General features: G+C 48.5%; 1 protein-coding gene across 3 annotated transcripts in view; it reads right to left on the bottom strand.

Moving 5' to 3' along the window:
* Positions 1 to 2,927, bottom strand: part of LG07H10orf90 (linkage group 07 C10orf90 homolog) — a 190,261-nt gene extending 187,334 nt beyond the window's left edge. The window contains exon 1 of one of the 3 annotated variants that reach the window (XM_019728236.2): positions 1,975 to 2,927. In XM_019728236.2, the coding sequence (XP_019583795.2) occupies positions 1,975 to 2,214 (240 nt within the window). In that variant the 5' untranslated portion in view covers positions 2,215 to 2,927. The remainder of the gene's footprint in view (positions 1 to 1,974) is intronic. The other 2 variants (XM_019728237.2, XM_074338815.1) reach the window with 2 other exon arrangements.
* Between the last annotated feature and the right edge of the window lie 16,870 nt (positions 2,928 to 19,797).

Raw genomic sequence — 19,797 nt, 5'->3', positions numbered from 1 at the left:
GAATTCATTCCAGGGACCTTGCTCATTTTTCACCCCATCGAGTGCTTTACGGGCAAAGTCTGCACAGATTAACCGATGGCCTTGTAGCCTGAGAGACAGAAGGGGTCAGTGGGCCAAGTCTAACAGGCCCCAGGGCTGCTAATTGGGCCCTGTCATCAACGCAACGTGGAAACTGAGCGAGGAAGTTGCCTTTTTTCTTGGGTTTCCTAATCTGAATGGTGCTGACATGCCCTGGTGGGAACAATCTGAACAGTTCAATGGATAAGGAATATTTTAGATTCTGAAATGTTTGCTACTAAAAGAAGACAGCTCAGAATTCAGAGGGAAAGGAACCGCAGATTCTATTAGATAGTTTTCAACTTGACCTGCCCTTGAGCGGAAGAGGCAAGCCCTACCTGGACCACGTCTCAGGTCACGGTGAGGACCAGGCAGCTGACCAGCCTGATTGCTGTGGGACGGGTCTCAGACTCATGTTAGCATAAAACCTTAGACTATAGGTCACATTCAAGAAGCAGGCACACACCCTCGACTGTTGGCTGTAACTGGTAATGCCTTCAGTGGAGGTGGGCTGCAAAAAGGGTGTAGCTCTGGCTGTCAGGATACTGGGAGGTTTTTACAGCCTCCTGCAAAGATGCCCCTTTCCACATCGTTATCTTCAGTATTGCTTTAGGAATGAGTGAAGTTCTATGCATGAAAAACAAATGGGGATGCAAGAGCTGATCTTTGCTACTTCGGGTTTAAAATGAAGCCATGAACACTTTTGTAAAAAGCAAAAGGATGTAATTCAACAAGTTTCTCTCTCTCTGGAGGACTGAAAAATAACCTCGATGAAAATTATGCAATGATGAAATTCTGTCCCCATCCTATTAATTACTTGTGAATAATAACATCTCTGGTTTCTTTCAATTATACTCTAATTGCACACCTTTGCTCTGGTTGATTGGGCAATGAACTAATGAACAACTATTACTGAATTTAATTAATGCCATTATTTCTGTGGCCTTTATGTCTCTGTTGTGAACATGGAAATTCACAATCCCAGGGCTGGAACTGGAAGAAGCCTGCCCTGAACCCTGCAGAACAGGTTCTCACATTGCCCTGGAATAAGGAAGCCAGTGTGGGGAACAAAAGATGGGGAGTAGTTGCCAGCATTCATGGGAAGCTTTCCTAATAATAGCATCAATATTCAGAAAGGTTACCTTTTCATAAAACATTAGCAATCTGCATGTTGCATTTATCCAAAAAGATGGGTAAGTGAGCTACATGGGAGTCAATTACAATGTCATTCATAATTTATTCCACGTACAATAAAGAACTGATCGGATTTCATGCGTGTTTACTTTCTGAAAGACAACTGCTTGTGGCTTATACTAGTTGCAGAAGACGGATGTTTCAGAGTGATTTGTTTATTTCACTTTGCCATTCTAAATCCCCAAAGTTCTCCTTTCCCCCCACAAAAATAGTCTCTGCTTGAAAATCTGAGCTCCCCCTCAAAAAATAAAAGACCATTCTTACCGGCCTAATTTAAATCATTCTATTTTAACTGGATCAAGCCAAGTCATGGCTATTCTCCTGCATGAACACATCAGGAAACAAATTTGGAATTTGTTTTTAAAGACAGATGATTGCAAATGTACAGTACTAAGAACATTTAACTCACAGAAATGTACTGTGGTTACTACATGTGGATACAAATTATCCAACTCTTTGGAGCACTAATAAATGTTTGCAAATGCAGACATGTGTCAGGTGTAAATTACATTCATCAGATAAGCTTCTCCCGGTCCCATATTTCAAACACTGAAATACATTAAGGGATGAGAAAGCCTTTTCCAAATCCCTTAGGAGAACGAAAACAGATGATTAATTTATTAGTCCAGACAGACCATCTGAACTGTCTGACGAGCAGCACCTCCATTTCTCTGACTTAGGTGTGCGCCCCACCGCTCCCAGCCCCAGTTCCGCCCGCCATACCTCATGTCTGCTGGCTGTCTGCTCAGCTGTCTTCAGGCCTTGATACATATGGATGATACAAACTTTGGCTCTTCTCTGGGAGGGAAACCAGTTGCTCTTCACGAAATCCATGACCATCACATGGTTTTTCAACTCTGTACTAAACGTTTTTATCTGGAAAGTCCGGTACACGGCTGTTTCCGCGTGGCGGGCAGTGTAGCCGTTCTGATGAGTTTTGGTAGGAATTCCAGGGTGCTGCATGATACTCGCAATCTTGTGACTTGGGCTCGCCAGCCTGGCAGACACACTTTTCTTTGTTTAATCCCGGTATTGAGTGCAGCAGGAGGGACTTGGGGAGTGCCCGGGCTCCGACCTCTCCTGTAGCTTCTCAGCTCCACGGTTCCTGGTCCCCATGCCCCAGCTGCAACGCGTGCAGGGAATGTATGTGGACCTCTTGAGGATGACCTCATGGGCCATAAAAAGACTCCTTCTTGCTGCTGTCCATCCGTCGCCGGCGCTGCCACCTGTGTTCTCCGGTCATTCCAAGTCCTCTCTGATTTCAAAGACACATCTCTCTCGTCCGCTGCATTCAAGCTCTGAACACAGACTTCACCCGGTTACGGACGGTGAGAATCCATATGCTTTCAGTCTCAGGCCCTCACCATCCAAATAAATTATTTACAGGACGCGGTACAGAGGAACTCGGAGTGACAGTGGCTGCTTCTCACAATTCCGGCTTTTTCTTGCCAGGAACAAGAGCAGACTCCTACGACGCAAAGAGTGACCTCAGCCCCGGAGAAGATAAGAAACACATTCAAGTGAAAAAGAGAACTCTGGCACAGAAGCAGCGATGGCTGCAAGCGGGCACTGGAGACGGGGCTGTCAGGGAGCCCTGGGTGCCGCCCGGCAGGGAAAGCACTGGCTTAGGCAGGGCCCTGTCCCCACTCAGCCGTGAGAAGACCCCTCACCGCCCTGACCTCACTTTCCCCAGGAGAAAAACTGGAATAATAATACCTGCCACTTATAGGGTTGTTGGAAAGATCAGGGGAGCAAAATAGTAGGAAACGCTCAGCGTGTGATAGAGCATCTATATAAGACCTCATCTCTGAAGGACGGGTGCGTGTTTCCTGCCAAATTATGTGGCACTGTCTCTCTCCATACACAGAATCCACTGCATAGCTACACAATGCTGAAAATGATGGGCTCTGAATGTCATTTAGAAACGCAGACGCATCATCTACCCCTTCTCATTTTATTTCACGGTTTTTCGTACCTTGTCTGTTAGACCAGTAATTCAGATGTGGAAATTCCAGACCTTGGATGAAGGGTTGGGCCAGGAGAGAGCAGGTGACAGGCACCAGCGCTGTGTTCTGAGTCCACACACAAACTCTGCTGGCAGCTTCCTCCCGGCTTTAGGCAATGATGCTCCCTACCTCCGATAACTCTCCCTCCCCACGTTGAAAGCCATGGGGGTGACCACATGGGTGGGTGACTCCCAATGTCTTTCTTGAAGACAGAGCCGGTCCCTGGCCCAGAGCTCTGCCTCCCTGATGTAAGCAGGAGTTTGGCGCACACACTCAGGGACTTGGGCAGGCGGTGGAACGTAAACTCCCCGCTGGAGGCGATGGAATGTTGAAGCTGAGAACAAAAAGAGAGCAGGAGATGGAAAAGACTTTGGAGATCACTTAGGCCAACGTTCTCATCTGGGTGTTAAGACAACAGACCCACGGAGATTAAATAGCTGCCCGAGAACAATGTGAAGCGTGATTCGCCGTTCCTTACAGAACTGTCCATTTCTGCCTGGGATTCTCCCAAGGACATCAGTGACAACCAGTGGCAGCCGTGGTTCCCATGGGAATGCAGTACAACCAAGATCTGAGCCTGAAAGGCAGGCCAGCTACTCCCCAGGGAGGTATGCCATGGGGTGGAAGCCCCCTGATGAAGACAGCCATGGGTGAAATTCAGGCAATGAAGGAATGAAAGTTATACAGGGCAGCAAAGGAAGAGGGTATCGCTCAGCTGGGTGGGAGCTGTGAAGGCCACACCCTATGCCCCCACAGTCGCCATCTGCCCCAGCTTGTGCTGGCGCCTGTCCGTGCCCACCTGCACGCCTGGTGAGAACAGTCTCTCCCATCACCACAGCACAGCCAAGGACCCTGTGCAGCACGCAGCCAGCAGACTGACCATCCAGCTGCCTGGAGGTCAGCCCTGAGAGGTCTGCTGAGGGCTGCCCGTGATACAATATGCAGGGCTATATAGAATACGCAGCCATGAGAGGTCTGCTGAGAGCCATTTGTCACAGGCAGTGCCAGCCTGCAGTGGCTCTGGAGTCTCCAAGGATCGTTGAGGCTGTAGGTGACTCCTCTCTCCCAGGACCACAGGCAGTGGCTGGGCTTTAAGCAGCCAGTGCAGCCCCAAGATAAAGCAGTAATGGGACCTTGAGCGGGTCTCCAGACCTCTCATCAATAGGACTGCGTGGAAACCTCACGATTGTCGGATCTGATCCCTCATCAGAGGCCCAGAGGTAGGGAAGCTTGTCATGAGGTCAGCCGGCTGGAAAGAGTAGTCAGGGGATGGGCCCCCAAACCAACTAGCACAAGATTATGGACAAGCCACTCCCCTCAGGCTTCAGTTCCTTTATCATCCTTCAGTTCCTATCCTTGCAACCTTGGAGGGACTGCAAACCGACCATTGCCTCAGTTTTCCCATCTGTTTAATAGGATAACAATGGGATCTTCCGCCGTGGGTTTCTGTGAAGACTGAAGGAGCTGTCACATGTAAAGTGCCTGGGACAGCCCTAGTCACCCCCAAAAGGCAAAGACTTTCTAAGTAGTAAAATGCCAGACACAATATTTTAATTATAGAGAAGGAAGATTCTTTAGGAGAAGCAGGACATGAACTGGACAGCATGAGACCTGAATTCTAACTCTCCTCTGCCAAGCAGAGGAGCCCAGAACTCGACAGGGGCCAGCCTTTATGTCCTCCCATGAAAAACGGAGAAAGAGGGGCCGGCCCGGTGGCTCAGGCAGTTAGAGCTCCATGCTCCTAACTCCGAAGGCTGCCGGTTTGATTCTCACATGGGCCAGTGGGCTCTCAACCACAAGGTTGCCAGTTCAACTCCTCGAGTCCCGCAAGGGACGGTGGGCTGTGCCCCCTGCAACTAGCAACAGCAACTGGACCTGGAGCTGAGCTGCGCCCTCCACAGCTAAGGTTGAAAGGACAACAACTTAACTTGGAAAAAAGGCCTGGAAGTACACACTGTTCCCCAATAAAGTCCTGTTCCCCTTCCCCAATAAAATCTTAAAAAAAAAAAAAAATGGAGAAAGCATCCCTTCGTGTGAACATTGCATTAGGGAGTCAGTGCAGGTGAAACTTCTATAAACTGTATATCTAAAAAGCTACTATTCAAATGTAGGCTTTTAATGCCAGATACCAAAAAACAATGGAAGGAGGAAGTGCCTGGTACCCAACTAAGCCACTCCTTACCCAAAGGACAGACAATCACAATTGCTGTCAATCTGTTGTCACAAGAGAATGGCGCCAAGCAGTGTGATGCCGTCTCACGCACTAATACTTGCCAAGGACCCCGGACACTCTTTGGTCTGCACAGAGCCTTGTTCTGCCCTGACCTGCAACCCCGGGGAGCTGGCCTGTGTTATAAGAACAGTGTGTTTCTGACCTCAGTTGATTGGCTCGGGGTGCGCACCTGGCCCATTTGGAGCAAATCCAAGTCCATCCTGAAGAATCTTGGTCCTGGAACTGAGCGAAAGTGGGTGTTGAGGCTGCGAGATGGAACACGCCAGGCACTGCTGGTGGAGGTGGCAGTTGTCACAGAGGCAGGCAGGGCCCCCAAAGGGGAGCATCCTGGTAGCTCTGATACCAGGTTCTCATCTATGGGTTCAACGGGACTCTAATATCACCATACCAGCTTCTCCTTTAGGCTTCAGCTATTGGAGTTGAACTTCTGTCACTTGTAACCAACAGAGTTCGGGCTAGTCCTTGAAAACTCATTCATTTATTAAGCAAACATGTACAGTGCTTCTGCCTGCCAGGTACTGTACAGGTACCAGAGATGCACAGATGAGTGCTTTCCACGAGCGAGGCTGGCTCCAGGCTGATGGAGACCCTGACAAACCCTCACCGGGAGGAAGACTATGGCCTGGAGCCTTGCAGGACAGCTCGTGTGCTACCGAAACCCATGGCTGGCACGGCATGGACAAAAGTCAAGTTCAGGGCTTCACTTTTCACTGACTGTCGTACATTTGTCATAAAGCAGTCACAGCCAAGAATGGGGAAGTGTTCACTGAAGCCGTATTTACTGCAAATTATCATCACTCTTTCTGGAAAACAACTATCTGAACCCTTTGCTTCTCCCTTTTAAACCAAATAACTCAGTCGACTATAAAAGTGAGACCTCTGACCTTACTAATGTCCTGCAGAAGATCCTATTTAATTTCCCTAAATTGTTCCCTGGGCTGACTGACTCAAACTGTAACCTTGTTAGCAATTGCTGTCCGATGATACCAAGTCATCATAAATGAGTCTTGAGTGTGTTTAGTGTTGAAATATATGTGAAATTCATCTCCTATTTCTCCCTTGCCCCTGGTACAATGTGCAGGGCTGTATAGGATACGCAGCACAGTATTTAAGTAATGAATTATTCAAAAAGAAAAGGAACTGCAGGTACCTGGTGCCAGAAATTCATGCCTGTGAATTCTTAATCTGTTCTCCAGTGGGATTAGCATTTACGACTGTGAAAGATGTCCTAATTATGCAGAGTTTCAGAGCTGATTTTCTGCAGGGCCTGCGCAGATCTAAAACGCATTAGGCAACAATAAAAACAGATGACTGTGAATTTCTGAATTCATAATTTGGTTCCCTTTTCAGTGGAAATGACATTTTTATTTATGGGCGCTTCACTCATTAGGTGGGAGCTGAAGTTTTTCTCGCTTCTTAGAGGCACGGCGCTTGCTGTGAGCACATCTAAACAATCATCTTTTCAAAACAGATGTGTGAAATTCACAGGGTTGTCGGACACAGAACGGATGCACTGTATTTCTCCTCCTCTTAGTCCCTACCCACTGGGGTTCTAGAACAAAACAAAAGGACTGAGAACAATATGGCTGATTATGGGAACCCGGACCTTTCAACCAGGTTAGGGGAATACAAGTCTGCTTGATGAATTCCATCCCTTTGAAAACCGTTCAGCTGTGCTGGGTTAGAGCATCGATGAATTAGAAAAGGGGAAATCATTTCAGCGATCAGTTATAGGACCTCAATAAATATTTGTGCAGTAAACGAATGAAACGAAAAGTTATCAACTATCTTTTCTTAAATGTGTACCTTTTTCTCTTCTGTAAATGGAAAACGTTTTTCCCTATTTCTTTATACAACATTTGGAAACTAGGATAATTTGATACGTTCTTCAACTTTCCAAAAAGAAGCAGCAAAACCAAGGCGAACACTAGAGTAGGGTACTGTGTCGCACATTCATCCACGAGATTCATCTTCTCCCCTTCAAGCAGTCAATCACCATTTATTTCACCCCACTGGGTGTTCAGCTCTGTCCCAACCACTGCGTTTACACATTCAAAGCCACTTCTTACACCACTCAAAACCAAAGCAAACCACACTTAGGGAGAAACGTGGATTCCTCCTTCAAACTCCCTGAGTCAGTAGTGAGTTATTTGAAGACAATAAGTGGCATTTTCATATTTTCTCTCCAAAGTCCAAGTAGATGTGGAATAAAGAAAACCAATGGCTTTGTTAAAAAGTAGGTTTGATTTTAAAATACATATTTTGGCAAACAGAAGTGGGGGTGAAGATTATGGTTGAAATTTTAAGGAAACATTAAACTCAATTTGCTATTTCCACCCTGGGACAATTTCACTCAAAAGGGAAACCTAGCATGTCAGCCACCAGCCACTGCACTCCCACGGAAAACAGACGCAGGCCGGGCTGCGTGGCGTATTGCTGTGGCCTGAGAAGGGAAACCACACTCTCTCCATATTTACTTCTCGCAAATGCATTCACTGTCACTCTTGGCCATGTTTCCTTGCTTGCATGAATTAATTTTTCAGTGAATGCACTGGACACATCCCCGAGATCCAGTATTTATCAGTAAGATTTCTAAGGCCTAGGAGACACCTCGGAACCAGCACCAGCCAATAGGGCAGCCACTGCCAACCCCTGGACTCACCCCACCCGGGTGTCTCCCTCCCACTGGGACAGCAGGTGGGGGGCTGCCACCAGACCCTGCCCCTCAGGGCAGGGAGGTAGGCACCGGTGTGGATGAGGCCTAGATCCAGGCCACAGCTGGCACTTCTATCCGTACCCAGCTGTCAGCCACGCCCATGTCCCCTGCCAGCTGGTTTGTCCCGGTCAGAGGAGGGACTTCTTCTGAGCCCCCAGAGGATCCATTTACTGGGTTCCAAGGTGACAGACCGAGATTCTCTCCCACATAAGACGGAGCACACGTGGCCAACGGATCATCCTCACACGTCAAGACCAACAACCGGCAATGGGCAGACTCCTGATTTCCCAATAAACCCTGTTCCATGTAAACATGCACAGACACACGCACACACATCCAAGAATGTAGAGGTGGAACATTTCATGTGTGTTTTCTGAACACAAAATAGGCCTAGTACAATGTACTGTTTGGGGCATCTGAATTCTGTCCCCAGGCCTTCGGTGCCCCTTCTACTGTCAATGGGCTGACACCGGAATCCCCACTGAACCCTCCTGATGTCCGGCCGTGCGTTCCTCATCACAGATTCCCATTGTTTGTCACATGGGCTCGCATGAGCACAAATGCATCCACGTGTAGGACTAAGGAGAAAACCCTGTGTGTTAGGGTACTGCCAAAGGCCACCAGGCAGTATTGTCACACAACATTTGAGCTAAGCACCCGTCGTAGCACCCAGTGTGACTCAGCAGCCTGGGAACTCTGCACAGTGGGCCTGCGGGTCAGAGAGGCCGAGTGCCACTCGGCACGTTTCTCTCATTCCAACCTGTCTCCTGAGGGGCTGTGAGCCTGAGGAAATGTCACCCGGGGTTATTTTTTTGCATTCAAAACCCATGAAGGGGTTTCTATCTGTTGGTTTGTCTTGTTCCTTTGTTGCTTTCAGTTTTATATCCCACATATGAATGAAATCATATGGTTCGCAACTTTTTCTGTCTCAATTTTTTCCATCTAACTTATTTCACTGAGGATGAAAATTCATAGACACAGACAATAGCATGGTGGTTACCAGAGGGAAATGGGGGGGGTAGAAAAGGGTAAAGGGGGTCAAATATATGGCGACAGAAGGAAATTTGGCTTAGGGTGGTGAACATACAATGCAATATACAGATGATGTGTTACAGATTGTACACTGGAAATCTGTATAATTTTATTGCCCGATGTCACCCCAATAAATGTAATAACATTAAAACAAAACAGCGAGGGGAAAGGGGACATGTGTTCCTGGTGGCTTTCGCCCAGCAGCATGCCTGACTGGGCACCAGTGAAAGGAACAGACCCCCCCACACACAGTGAGCTCCTCGGTTTCTGCCTCTCCGAAGCCTGCAGCCCCGGAACCGGAGCCTTTGCCCAAGGCCCCTCCTGCCACAAGGCCGGACACGGTAAATGCTGTTGAACTGCCCCCCATGATAGGAGCCCCCCTTTTGGGGCAACAGGTTACTGTTGATGGGTTTGGCTATAACTCAGCAAAATGCACAGCTCTTTAGAAGAGGCTTTCACGTCTAAGCTGCACTTGAAGTGCTCTCTGCCCTGCTAGGAAGCCCACAAGGACACCTGAGCAGCTGGTGGGCCAGCCTCCCCCAGCCGCACCAGCAGTGGTCTGATAGGCAGAGGGGACAAAGGCGGAGGGTGAAGCCTGCCGGACCGGTCTGTCCAGTATCTGCATCCAGCACCCCAGCTCCTCTGCCCATTTCCTATGTGCTGGCACCTACTAGAGCGAGGCAACCGCACTGTGCAAACCCGCCCTCTCCCCTCTCATGTGTCCCTCAGCTTCTCAGCCTGTGGCTCTTCATGCTGGGCTGCTCTGCCCAACCTGTGTCCCCGCCAGCCCGTCACCAAGGGGAAATGGACCTGGGCTTCCATTTGTTCTCCCTGCGGGCTGCTCACCAAATGCTGCTGCTCGGGTTTCCTGTGCGCTTTCTCTCTCCCAGCTTCGGTTTCCCTGCTCCTCCCTCTGCATTTGCTAGGCTTTCTCTGTGTTTCTTACCCTGCAGTTAAAACTCAAATCGAATGACAGCACTATTTTTAAGCGAAGGAAACAGCCTGCTATGCGAGACCTGAAATGAACACGGAATACGAGGCCAGACCAGCCCAGTGCCATTTTTAAAAGGAGAAATAGAAAGTCTGAGGGGTTATTTGTTGTTGTTGATTTTTTTAACATGAAGAATCCATCCTGCCAGCCAAGTGCAAAGGCTGAAATAGTTTTAAAAGTTATAGCCCAAGTTCTCTGAAGGAGTGTCAGCCTGCTTGTCATCTTAGCTGGAAAACCAATACTTCAGAGCCCAAGCCCGGGCCGCACTGGGCAGTGCCTGGTGGAGTTTCCTACTGACCACGGCGTCCAGACCCTGCAGCTCCCACCCGTGCCTCGTCCCTGCCACGGACACAGCTCGCTCCCTTGACCCCAGAACTTCAGGGAGGCTGTGCTATCTCTTGCCCATGGATTCACTCCATGGGGCATTGAGCGTCCCCAGATGGCAGGCACAGTCCTGGGCAGCAGGAATACAGTTAAGTACAATACAGTTCCTGATTGCACATTGCTGGGGGGAGGTCAAACGGTGCAGCCATGGTGGAAACAATATGACGGTCCTCAAAACAGTACGATCCAGCAATCCCACTTCTGGGTCTAGACCCAAAAGATGTGAAAGCAGGAGCTCCCAAGAGATATTTGGACGCCCATATCCATAGCAGCATTATTCACAACAGCCAAAAGATGGAAGCAACCCAACTGTACTTTGAAGGGTAATAAACAAAATGTGGTCTATCCATACCATGGAATATTACTCAGTCCCAGAAAGGAATGAAGTTCTGACACTTGCTACAATGTAGATAAATCCTGAGGACATTATGTCAAGTGAAGTAAGTCAGACACAAAAAGACAAACATATGCTGTGAATCTCCTTATATGAGGTACCAGAAATCGTAAAATTCTTAGAGACAGAAGTGGAATGGTGGCTTCCAGGTGCTGAGAAAGGGGGAAACGGGGAGTTATTATGTAATGGTTACAGAGTTTCAGTTTTGCAAGATGAAAAGACTTCTGGAGAGGGTCGCACAACAGTGTACTTATGTGCTTAATGCCACTACACTTAAAAATGGTTAAGATGGCAAATTTTCTGTTATATATATTTTACCACAATTAAAAATCATTTTAAAACAAACAAACAAATAGTCCCTGCCCTCAAGGCTCCTGGAGTCTGGTGGCTCTGGCACATGGTCTCCAAAGCTGGTCTGGCAGTTGCACAGATGTTGTTTTCCACAGGGGTGGTGGAAGAAAAGGCCACAACTTCTATTTATACTTACCTCTATCTCATCTTTTCAATCTGCACAACACTGTATTGGTGCAACAGCTCATGGCCACACTTTATGGCTGGAACTTGGACCAATACCTGGAATGCCCTAAAATTCCTTCCTGGTGGGGATGAATGGCTGAAAGTGGAGTTGTGCCCCCGTCTGGGAGGATGGATCTCTGCACCTCTGAAGAGAGCAGGCGGACCCTTCCCAGGATTGGAATTGATTCCTCCTTGGTGTGGGTAAGTAAGGCTGGTGGCAGGTTGGGGAGCGTCACAAGCCAAGTGGCTGACAACCATGAGTGGCAGTGGCACGTGGCCCTTGTCCAGCAGGCCTCCAGACCTCGCTGGGAAGACAAGTCCAGAAACAGTGACCGTGTTCCTCTCTCCTCTCTCCAGTGGGGTCGGGAGAGTTCATGCATTATTCTCTTTGGGGGCGTTTTCTGCTGCTTCTGGGGCTGCCTGTCACCCTGCAAAATGGCACTGCTGAGCCTGGCAGAGCCGTTGCTGCATCACTGCCACCTCTGTTTCTAGGCCAAGCTCACCCCCTGCCCTCCCAGAATTAGAGCCTGCCCTTAGGCGTCCCACTGTGGCTGATGTTACAGCGCCTACTCTGGAGCGTGGGGCCCGGGGTGCTGTCAGAGCACCCCCACACTGGCCTCAGCTGCAGCCTCAAAGCCCTAGCCTCTGCACACCCTCTGTCTTGGGTCAGTTCCTGTTGAGCCTGCGGGGAGGGGCGTTTGCTAAGGCTTCCAAGGAAGGCACCTGTCGCTGATCTGGCCCCGCTGGGAGACACCTGCTCCTCGTGCCTGGAGCAGGAGGGGGTTGTGAAGTCCAAACTTGTGTCTCCACCTCCCCCTGAGGACAAAGCTGTCAGCAGTCAGGCGATCGATGACACGGAGCAGCCAAATCAAAGCATCTCTGAAGCCTGGGCTTGTCAGCGCCAGACGCAAATACATCCCAGATACTATTTCAACACAGTTTAGATTCTTATTTGCACCCAAAGCATCCTCACTGCATGCTCTCTGAGTTAAGACGTACCTCGTTTCTATTGCTGACTTTGATACACCAGGGGACTCTCCTTGGACTTCACTTACCTGGAACTATTCCACCGGGACATGGAGAGATGTGTCGGCTTCTGTGATCCATTCTGTCTCAGGAGCCAGTGAGCTCTACCCTTCACCCTGTGGTCATGGTTCATCCTTCTGACTCAACACTATGTATCTCTCCGTGTGGACCCAAGCCGCGCCACAAAGGACCACAGGCAGCAGAGAAGAGACCCTGAGTACTGACTTGGAGCAAAGGGGAGAGCCGAGCCCCATCATTTCAAGCATGTCTGTTACGCTCCCTGAGTTCCCCACAGCGGCCTCATGTCCTGCATCGCTCACCTGTCTATTAGGGGACACAGGAACATGTTTATGTTTCCTTATATCTCAGCTGGCTGTGCTCACAAGATGATTCCTACAGTGTGATCTTCAATCTGATTAATAGGCTTAAGCCCTGTTTTTATTTTATCTTGTCTTGTCCTGCTTTTGTTCTATCAGTCAAGTCGCTCCGTAGAAAGTAACCCAACGAACACACAGCAGCACGTTCCTCCCGACTTGCACACCCTGGCCTCATCCATCTCGCTGCTGCTCCTTCACCTTATTTCCTTCAAGGATTACATGAACATTCACATGTGTTAAATTAGAGAAGTAGCCAGCCTTGTGAGAGGGAGCTACATTTGCATAAATTACGGCCACCTGACAGCCTCATAAACCACTGTAGACATGACAGGGCTTAAACGTGCAGTTCAAGGCTGCCTTACCAAACATGGCAGATGTCTTCCTGGAAAACCCAGTTTATACCAAGAACATTGCATTTTGGGTCATGCTTGAAATACACAAAAGCACCTGGATTTTTTTTTTTTTTAATAAACTGGTGGTGAGCTATTTTCTACAGTTATTCCTATACAGCTTATGAGAATATTGGTAAATTGCAAAGGTTGCTCCAAGTTTTCTTAAGCAGGTTCTAGCTGACTGATGGCTTATCTCTTCAGGAGCTCCTTAAATCACATGCCCCACTGACCACAGATGCTTGGGTGAGGGGTGCTTGGGTGACTGGCTTAGCCAATCAAATTTTCTTGGAGAAGCTTTGTATTCTGGGGCGTTGGAGGGGGAGAGACTGAATCAACTAGCAATGAGAGATCAACTGGGAAGGTGATGTCGACGGAGGGCTGCCATTTTGAGCCAGCCCTGACAGGACCACGTACAAGGGATGACCAGAGGAACCTGGGCTATGGAGAGAGCAGAAAAAAGCAGGCTGGGAGCAAAGACGAAAGGGGCGACAGAGATGCTAGAACACCCTCGTCAGGCCTGCCTGTCCTTGCTGTATTTAGGATCTAAGGAATACACTCTCATTCTAAGCTTAAATCGCATGTCCCTTGCTCTTTCCTGAAGCCTTCTGTGCCTTGCACTAGGGCAGTCACTATAGCTGGGATGCAGTGGGCAGTGCACTGGCCTGTCATCTCCCCCTCTCTCTCAACACCGCAGGCTTCCCCCAGGCACTCAGCGTCACTCACGCTGCCACCTTTCCTTCTGCCTTTCTAATTTACCAGCTGTGCACACACTGCCAATCATCTTCTGAGAAGACACCCAAGTGCCCATGATGGGAATTTCCAAGGCTTAGCATTCTCATGCCTTGGTTATAACAAATAGAATTTTCAAGTTAAAAGAAACTTTATATTAAAGGATCATCTGGCCCAAATGTACAAGATAATCCTGATTTTAAATAGTCTCTTCAATTTTCATTCTATTCTTAATTTTGTTTCAGAAAATGTTTTCCTTTCTTCCTCTGGGGATCAGAGAGCAGGTATGGAGCCAGTAGCTAAGCTCCAGGAGCTCAGCGTCTAGCGGCAGGTTAAATAAGGACCGCGGGTTAGAATTCCTAGGGTTGCAAATGACAGAAGCCTACCTGCACCAGGCTGAACAAAGACAGGAACCCACTGACTCAAGGAACCCAGGATAGATCCAAGAGCCAAACTGCCAGAAGGACAAGGATTTATCGGGAGTGGCAACTGGATTCTCCACCTGGGACTCTTCCTCTGCCTTCCCCACTGAGGCTTAGTTTACTTATCAATGAAATGGGAAGATAACGGCTCCGGCAGAGGGCCAGAGCAAAGATTATAATGTAAATATCTCAGAGAAGTGCCTAGAATAACACAGCATAGGAACTCAATATATTTCTCTAGTTCTCCTTGTGGGGTTTTACGATAATTTTGAAAGTGAGGACCAAAATGCAGGAAAGCCCAAGAACACACAATTTGTTACCTGACATGCTTTTGGTAGAATGTAATGGAAAATGGAAGACGGGCAAAGGGAGAGATTCGGCTAAACATGGAGCCCAACCCAGAAGCGTGTCTACCCAGCTTTCCCTCCTCTCCGCCCCTGAAATCGGCAAGCACCCTGCTGACTGGAACGTCTCTCATCAGTCAATGCACCACAGGCGACACATCATGTCTAATACTAAGCGGAGCATGAGCTTGGGAGCCAGCCTTCCTGCTGATGTTCAAACTCCTCGTTCCTGGCCCCAGCGTCAGTCCTATAGAGTCAGGCTTAGTGACAGCCCACAGTGAGCTGACACAGGCTGGTAGGGAGAAAAGAAGGAGAAGGGGAGACAAGCCCTGATTCCAAATTCTGTCGATACTCGGATTCTCTCCCCTCCTTGCTTCTTTAACCTCATCCACAATCAGTGGCCTTGAATACTAGACTCACTGAATTTTATAACTGGAATTAGCCTTAGCACTGGCTGCTTCTCATACTGAACACAAGAAGAAAAAAAAAACAGAGCATAAAGGAGTTAAGCAAGTTGCTCAAGGTCACACAGTTAGCTAGAGGTGACCTTTCCATTTATTCTAAGTGGAAGTTGTTTGCGGTGATCTTAGACTAGAGTGGAAGATTCCACTCTGAAGATTATTTCCAGGAGAAGAAGCAGAAACTGGTTAAAGCAGCAGCTGGAGGAATCCTCGTCACTGGGGGACCCAGAGGCCAAAGCAATATCTTCCCTCCCCTCTCCATCCTTTTTTTGATGGGTCCCTTTCCCGTGCACATCTCTAATGGAGTTTCCTGGCCATGTGAAAACCAAAGTAAGGAAAACCAAGGAAGGAAACACCAATTTCTGGCTTGAAGGGACCAGGTTGTATAATTTTCAAAACCATAAGTGACCTCCTCAACCAGGAGTCAGGGCCCTATGGCTCTAGGCCCAGCACTGTCATACATTCTACAGAACTGAACAACTGGAGCCTCAGTTTCTCTTTCAATAAAATGGGGGCAATGTTTGCCTTACCCACCTTAGAGAGTTAAAGAAAAAATTATTGTAACACTTGTTACCATGGTAAGGAAGACTTTATTCAAGGCTATTGCAATAGGGAGAGAGACCGATCTCAACTCCAAATACCACCAGGACAAGTGGGGATTTATAGCCAAGGAGCAGGATAAAGGGTTGCTGGATGGAAAATTACTAAGAGGAGACATGAAGGTTTAGGAATTCTTGCTCAACTGACCTAACAGGATTCTTGCTACAGGCAGGCCAAGGGCTAACACATCAAAGCAGGTGATAAGGAGCTTAATCAGATATCAAGGGTGATCAGATATCAAGGGTGGAGGGATTCTTGCTAAGACAGGCTGGGTGGGCCAAACACAAGCAGGAGCCAAGGTTGAGACCCTGTGGAAGGAGAACTCAGATGAGCCTGAAGTTTGGCTGAGGAAAGAGTCTTTGTCAAGTCACAAAAATCAAACAAGACATTCTGGAACCTGCATGCTAGAAATCTGTTATGAACAAAACAGAAACAGACTCATACATACAGAGAACAAGCTGATGGTTGTCAAAGGGGACAGGGTGGGGAGATGGGAATTAAACAAAAATCCAAGTCATTTTAAGAAAGTAAAAATAAAACCAAAGCCAAAAAAAAAAAAAGGAGGGTCTGAAACCTAGGACCAAGGGGAGCAAATTAAATTTGACCCAGGGCAGGCCAATGGGGTCATTGGTCCAGTACAACGTGATATAGAGCACATGGATGTGAGCCAACCGAGCCCTTTCCATCCTTCCTGTGCCCAATAAGCCACATGTTCTCTTCACTCCAGGGCTTCTATCTTATGCTTCCTCAAACATGGACACCTGGTGGAAACAGAACCCCATCTGGTAGCTCTTTGGGGAATTCAAAATTATGATAGACATTCTATTCACTAACGCCCATCACAGACCACCCTTTGGGAGACATACTCTAAATGAAGACTTCCACGATTCCCCAGACTCAGTGTGCACTCCCTCTGCCTCAAGCCTCTGATACTTTCAAGTTCTCTTCCAAGTGCACTTTGCTTGTTTTGTTCTGTGGTTACTTCTGCATTGGGCGTCACCCGCCTTATTCCACCACTTCCTTCCCTCTGAGGACCTATTGAGACCTCTTGGGTCAATCAAGGCATAGGTCCTACTGACCCTGGATGCAGCCTCACACTCCTCAATTTCTCTCCCTGGTGGACACTGCTGGTGGGCCAGAATTGGCATTGGAAATAAGTCTCTTTGTTGTCATTCTGAGTCCAGACAGGGAGGGTAGAAAACCTCTTATTCACCCTGGTTTCTCCCTCTTGTGCTGAGGAGATGGTTTCACACTCTTTTGGTGCCTGCCTTTGCCTTAGGTTCTCACCTACACTCAAATAAAATGAGAAGCCTGATCTCTCACCAAAAGCATTTGGAGTTCTGAAGGCTAATTCGTGTATCCTAACCTTTCCCAGAAGAAAGAATGGAGAGGGATCCTGAGGGGCCCACCACACCCACACCCCTTTTCTCACTTCATCCCTGCACAGCACGAGGAGCTGCTCTTGAAAGAGGGCATGGACCACACCGACTGGTTGATTGGAGTGTCAGGCCAGCCAGAGATTCCAATCAACCAGTTGGTGTGGTCACCTCTTGGGATGGACGCTCCTGCCAGAATCCCCGCCTTTGCAATGTCTGGTCCTATAGACCTATGGTCCCCTGAAGGCTTCGGGTGTGGACAGGAGAGTTTCAAACCTAAGCCTCAGCTGTTCCCTAGGTCCTGCCCACCTCACTCCTGGGAGGGTGATGGGCTGGGGGAGTCCTGAACCCCCTACTCGGTAAGGACAATGGAGAAAGTCTTCTTCCTTCTGGATGGGAACTATTCAAAAGAGAAAATGTGATCGTCCCCTCGTGGACATTAAGGAAATCGTGTCCACAGTCCCTTGAAAGAGGCGTGCTCTCTCTGAAGTCACTCACGAATGGAGGCCCACAGCCATCACGCTAGCTGAACCAGAACAGCCTGGGAAGGTAAAGACTGGAACAAACGGGGATGTACTTTCTGGAATAGTTTTGAGCACTGAAGATTTGATTCCATTCATTTGCTGAGTCTAATAAAAAAAAATCTCTTCAAAAAGAGGCAACCCAAATACTTACATGAGCATACGAAGGGGGAAAAATACATCCCTTAGGGGCCAGGTATAAACACATATGAAAATGCTATAAGCGGCCATAAAGGAGCAGCACACTCAGCTGAAGGACAAAACTGAGAATAAATACACGGACGATGGGTGGACTCCTCCAGGACCCCGTCCGGGTCTCCAGTGTCCAGTTCCAGAAGCCCGAGGAGCAAGGTCCCTCATAGCCTGCTGAGGCCCTCTGGCTGTCCCTCATAGTTGGAGTGCCTTTTGCTGCCACTGATGACACATACAAAGTCCGAAAGGCAGGGACATTGAATCTGAGCCAGGTGGGCTTGGAAGCCAGGAGCAGGGAACCACTGAGTGGGCAGAGCCCAGCAGGCCCAGGTGGGGAGGCCAGGGAAGCAGAAGAGATTACACGCAGGGCCACTGACGCTGCTGGGCTGCCCTTTGGGCAATGTCCTTGTGGCTTCCATCGCCTAAGGCCAGTGGTTCATGCCTTGGACATTTTGCCCTCCCTGTGCCCTACCCCCGTGGGGAGGAGGGGGACATTGGGCAACGTCTGGAGACATTTGTGGTTGTCTCCAGGAAGGATGTGCTGTGGTATCAGTGGGCTGAGGCCAGGGATACAGTTAAACATCCTACAAGGCACAGGGCGACCCCCCACAACCGAGGATTATCCTGCCCCAAATGTCAGCAGAATGAGGCTGAGAAAGCCCGCCAGCAAGGAGGACATCGGCAGTGTCACAGGCCGAGTGGCATTGTGAGACGTGTGGTTTGCGCATTGCCGACGGTCTCCTCCTAGCTAGAGTTTCAACTTAAAATCTCAGCTCTGCCAGCAAAGCTGTGCACACCTGATTCTCAGTCATGCCATGTATCGAGTGATCCGAAGTCCAGACGGTCCCGAGGCCTCACGGCTGCCGCCATTTTACCAGCCTGTTTCTTGTAGGGGGGCTGATACCCTGAAGAAAACCGATTTAAGAGAAATGAATTGTTCCCTCCTCTTGCAATAAAACAGGAAAGCTGTCATTTGACTAAACAGGAGTCATTACCCTTTGAAAGATATCTTCCCTTTTGTCTGATTCAAACTAGCCATTCTTCATGTAAAATATAAGCTAACTGGGAAATTACATTTCTACTCTCTTATAATACAGATTAGAGAGATGAAGAAAAATCTGCCATAAACAATAGAAAAAGCCATTATTCAGATGAACAGCCTACAGGAGGCCAGTTTGCTTGAGATACAAGCCCTAAAACGTGCACATGGCTCCAACAGAAACTCTCAGTATTGGCTGCACATCAGAATCAGGGAAAGCTTTACAAACCTCCCAATGCTTAGGCTGCACCCCAGGCCAACTACATCAGACCCCCTAAGATGATTCTCATTGTGACTTCAGAATGACCTGGAGAGCTTCTTACAATTCAGGTTGCTGGTCAACCCCCAAGGTCTCCAATCTGTCAGTCCAGTGGAGCCTAAGAGTCTGCATTTCTAACAAGCTCCCTGTTGACGTTGATGCTGCTGGTCCGGGAACCTCTGCTCTCAGGAAGGGCCCAGTAGCTCCAGGTGTGCAGCCAGCATTGAGAATCACCACTTAATAGCTGCTCCGAGACCGCCTTCACCCAGGAGACAGGGAGGAGAGCAGTTAGGTGGGGCCTTTGTGCTTCTCTGCTTCATGCATCAATGAGATCCTGAAAACGAGGACTGTTTAGAGAACACAGCATGGACAAGGGAAAATGGAAACTGCGGAGTGGACAGAGCTGGCACACGCCACCTCAGCCAAGTATCCAGGTCAACGTTCCAACAATGAGTCACGTTGTACCACGTGCCCCATAATAGGACATGATAAGCAGGGCACATCACCTCTGTTCATCCCCAAAATCTGTAACTTTG

This window comes from Rhinolophus sinicus, linkage group LG07, assembly GCF_036562045.2.
Source record: "Rhinolophus sinicus isolate RSC01 linkage group LG07, ASM3656204v1, whole genome shotgun sequence".
Classification (NCBI taxonomy): Eukaryota; Metazoa; Chordata; class Mammalia; order Chiroptera; family Rhinolophidae; genus Rhinolophus; species Rhinolophus sinicus.
Note: the sequence above shows the minus strand (reverse complement) of the source record. Positions and strands in the feature narration are given on the sequence as shown.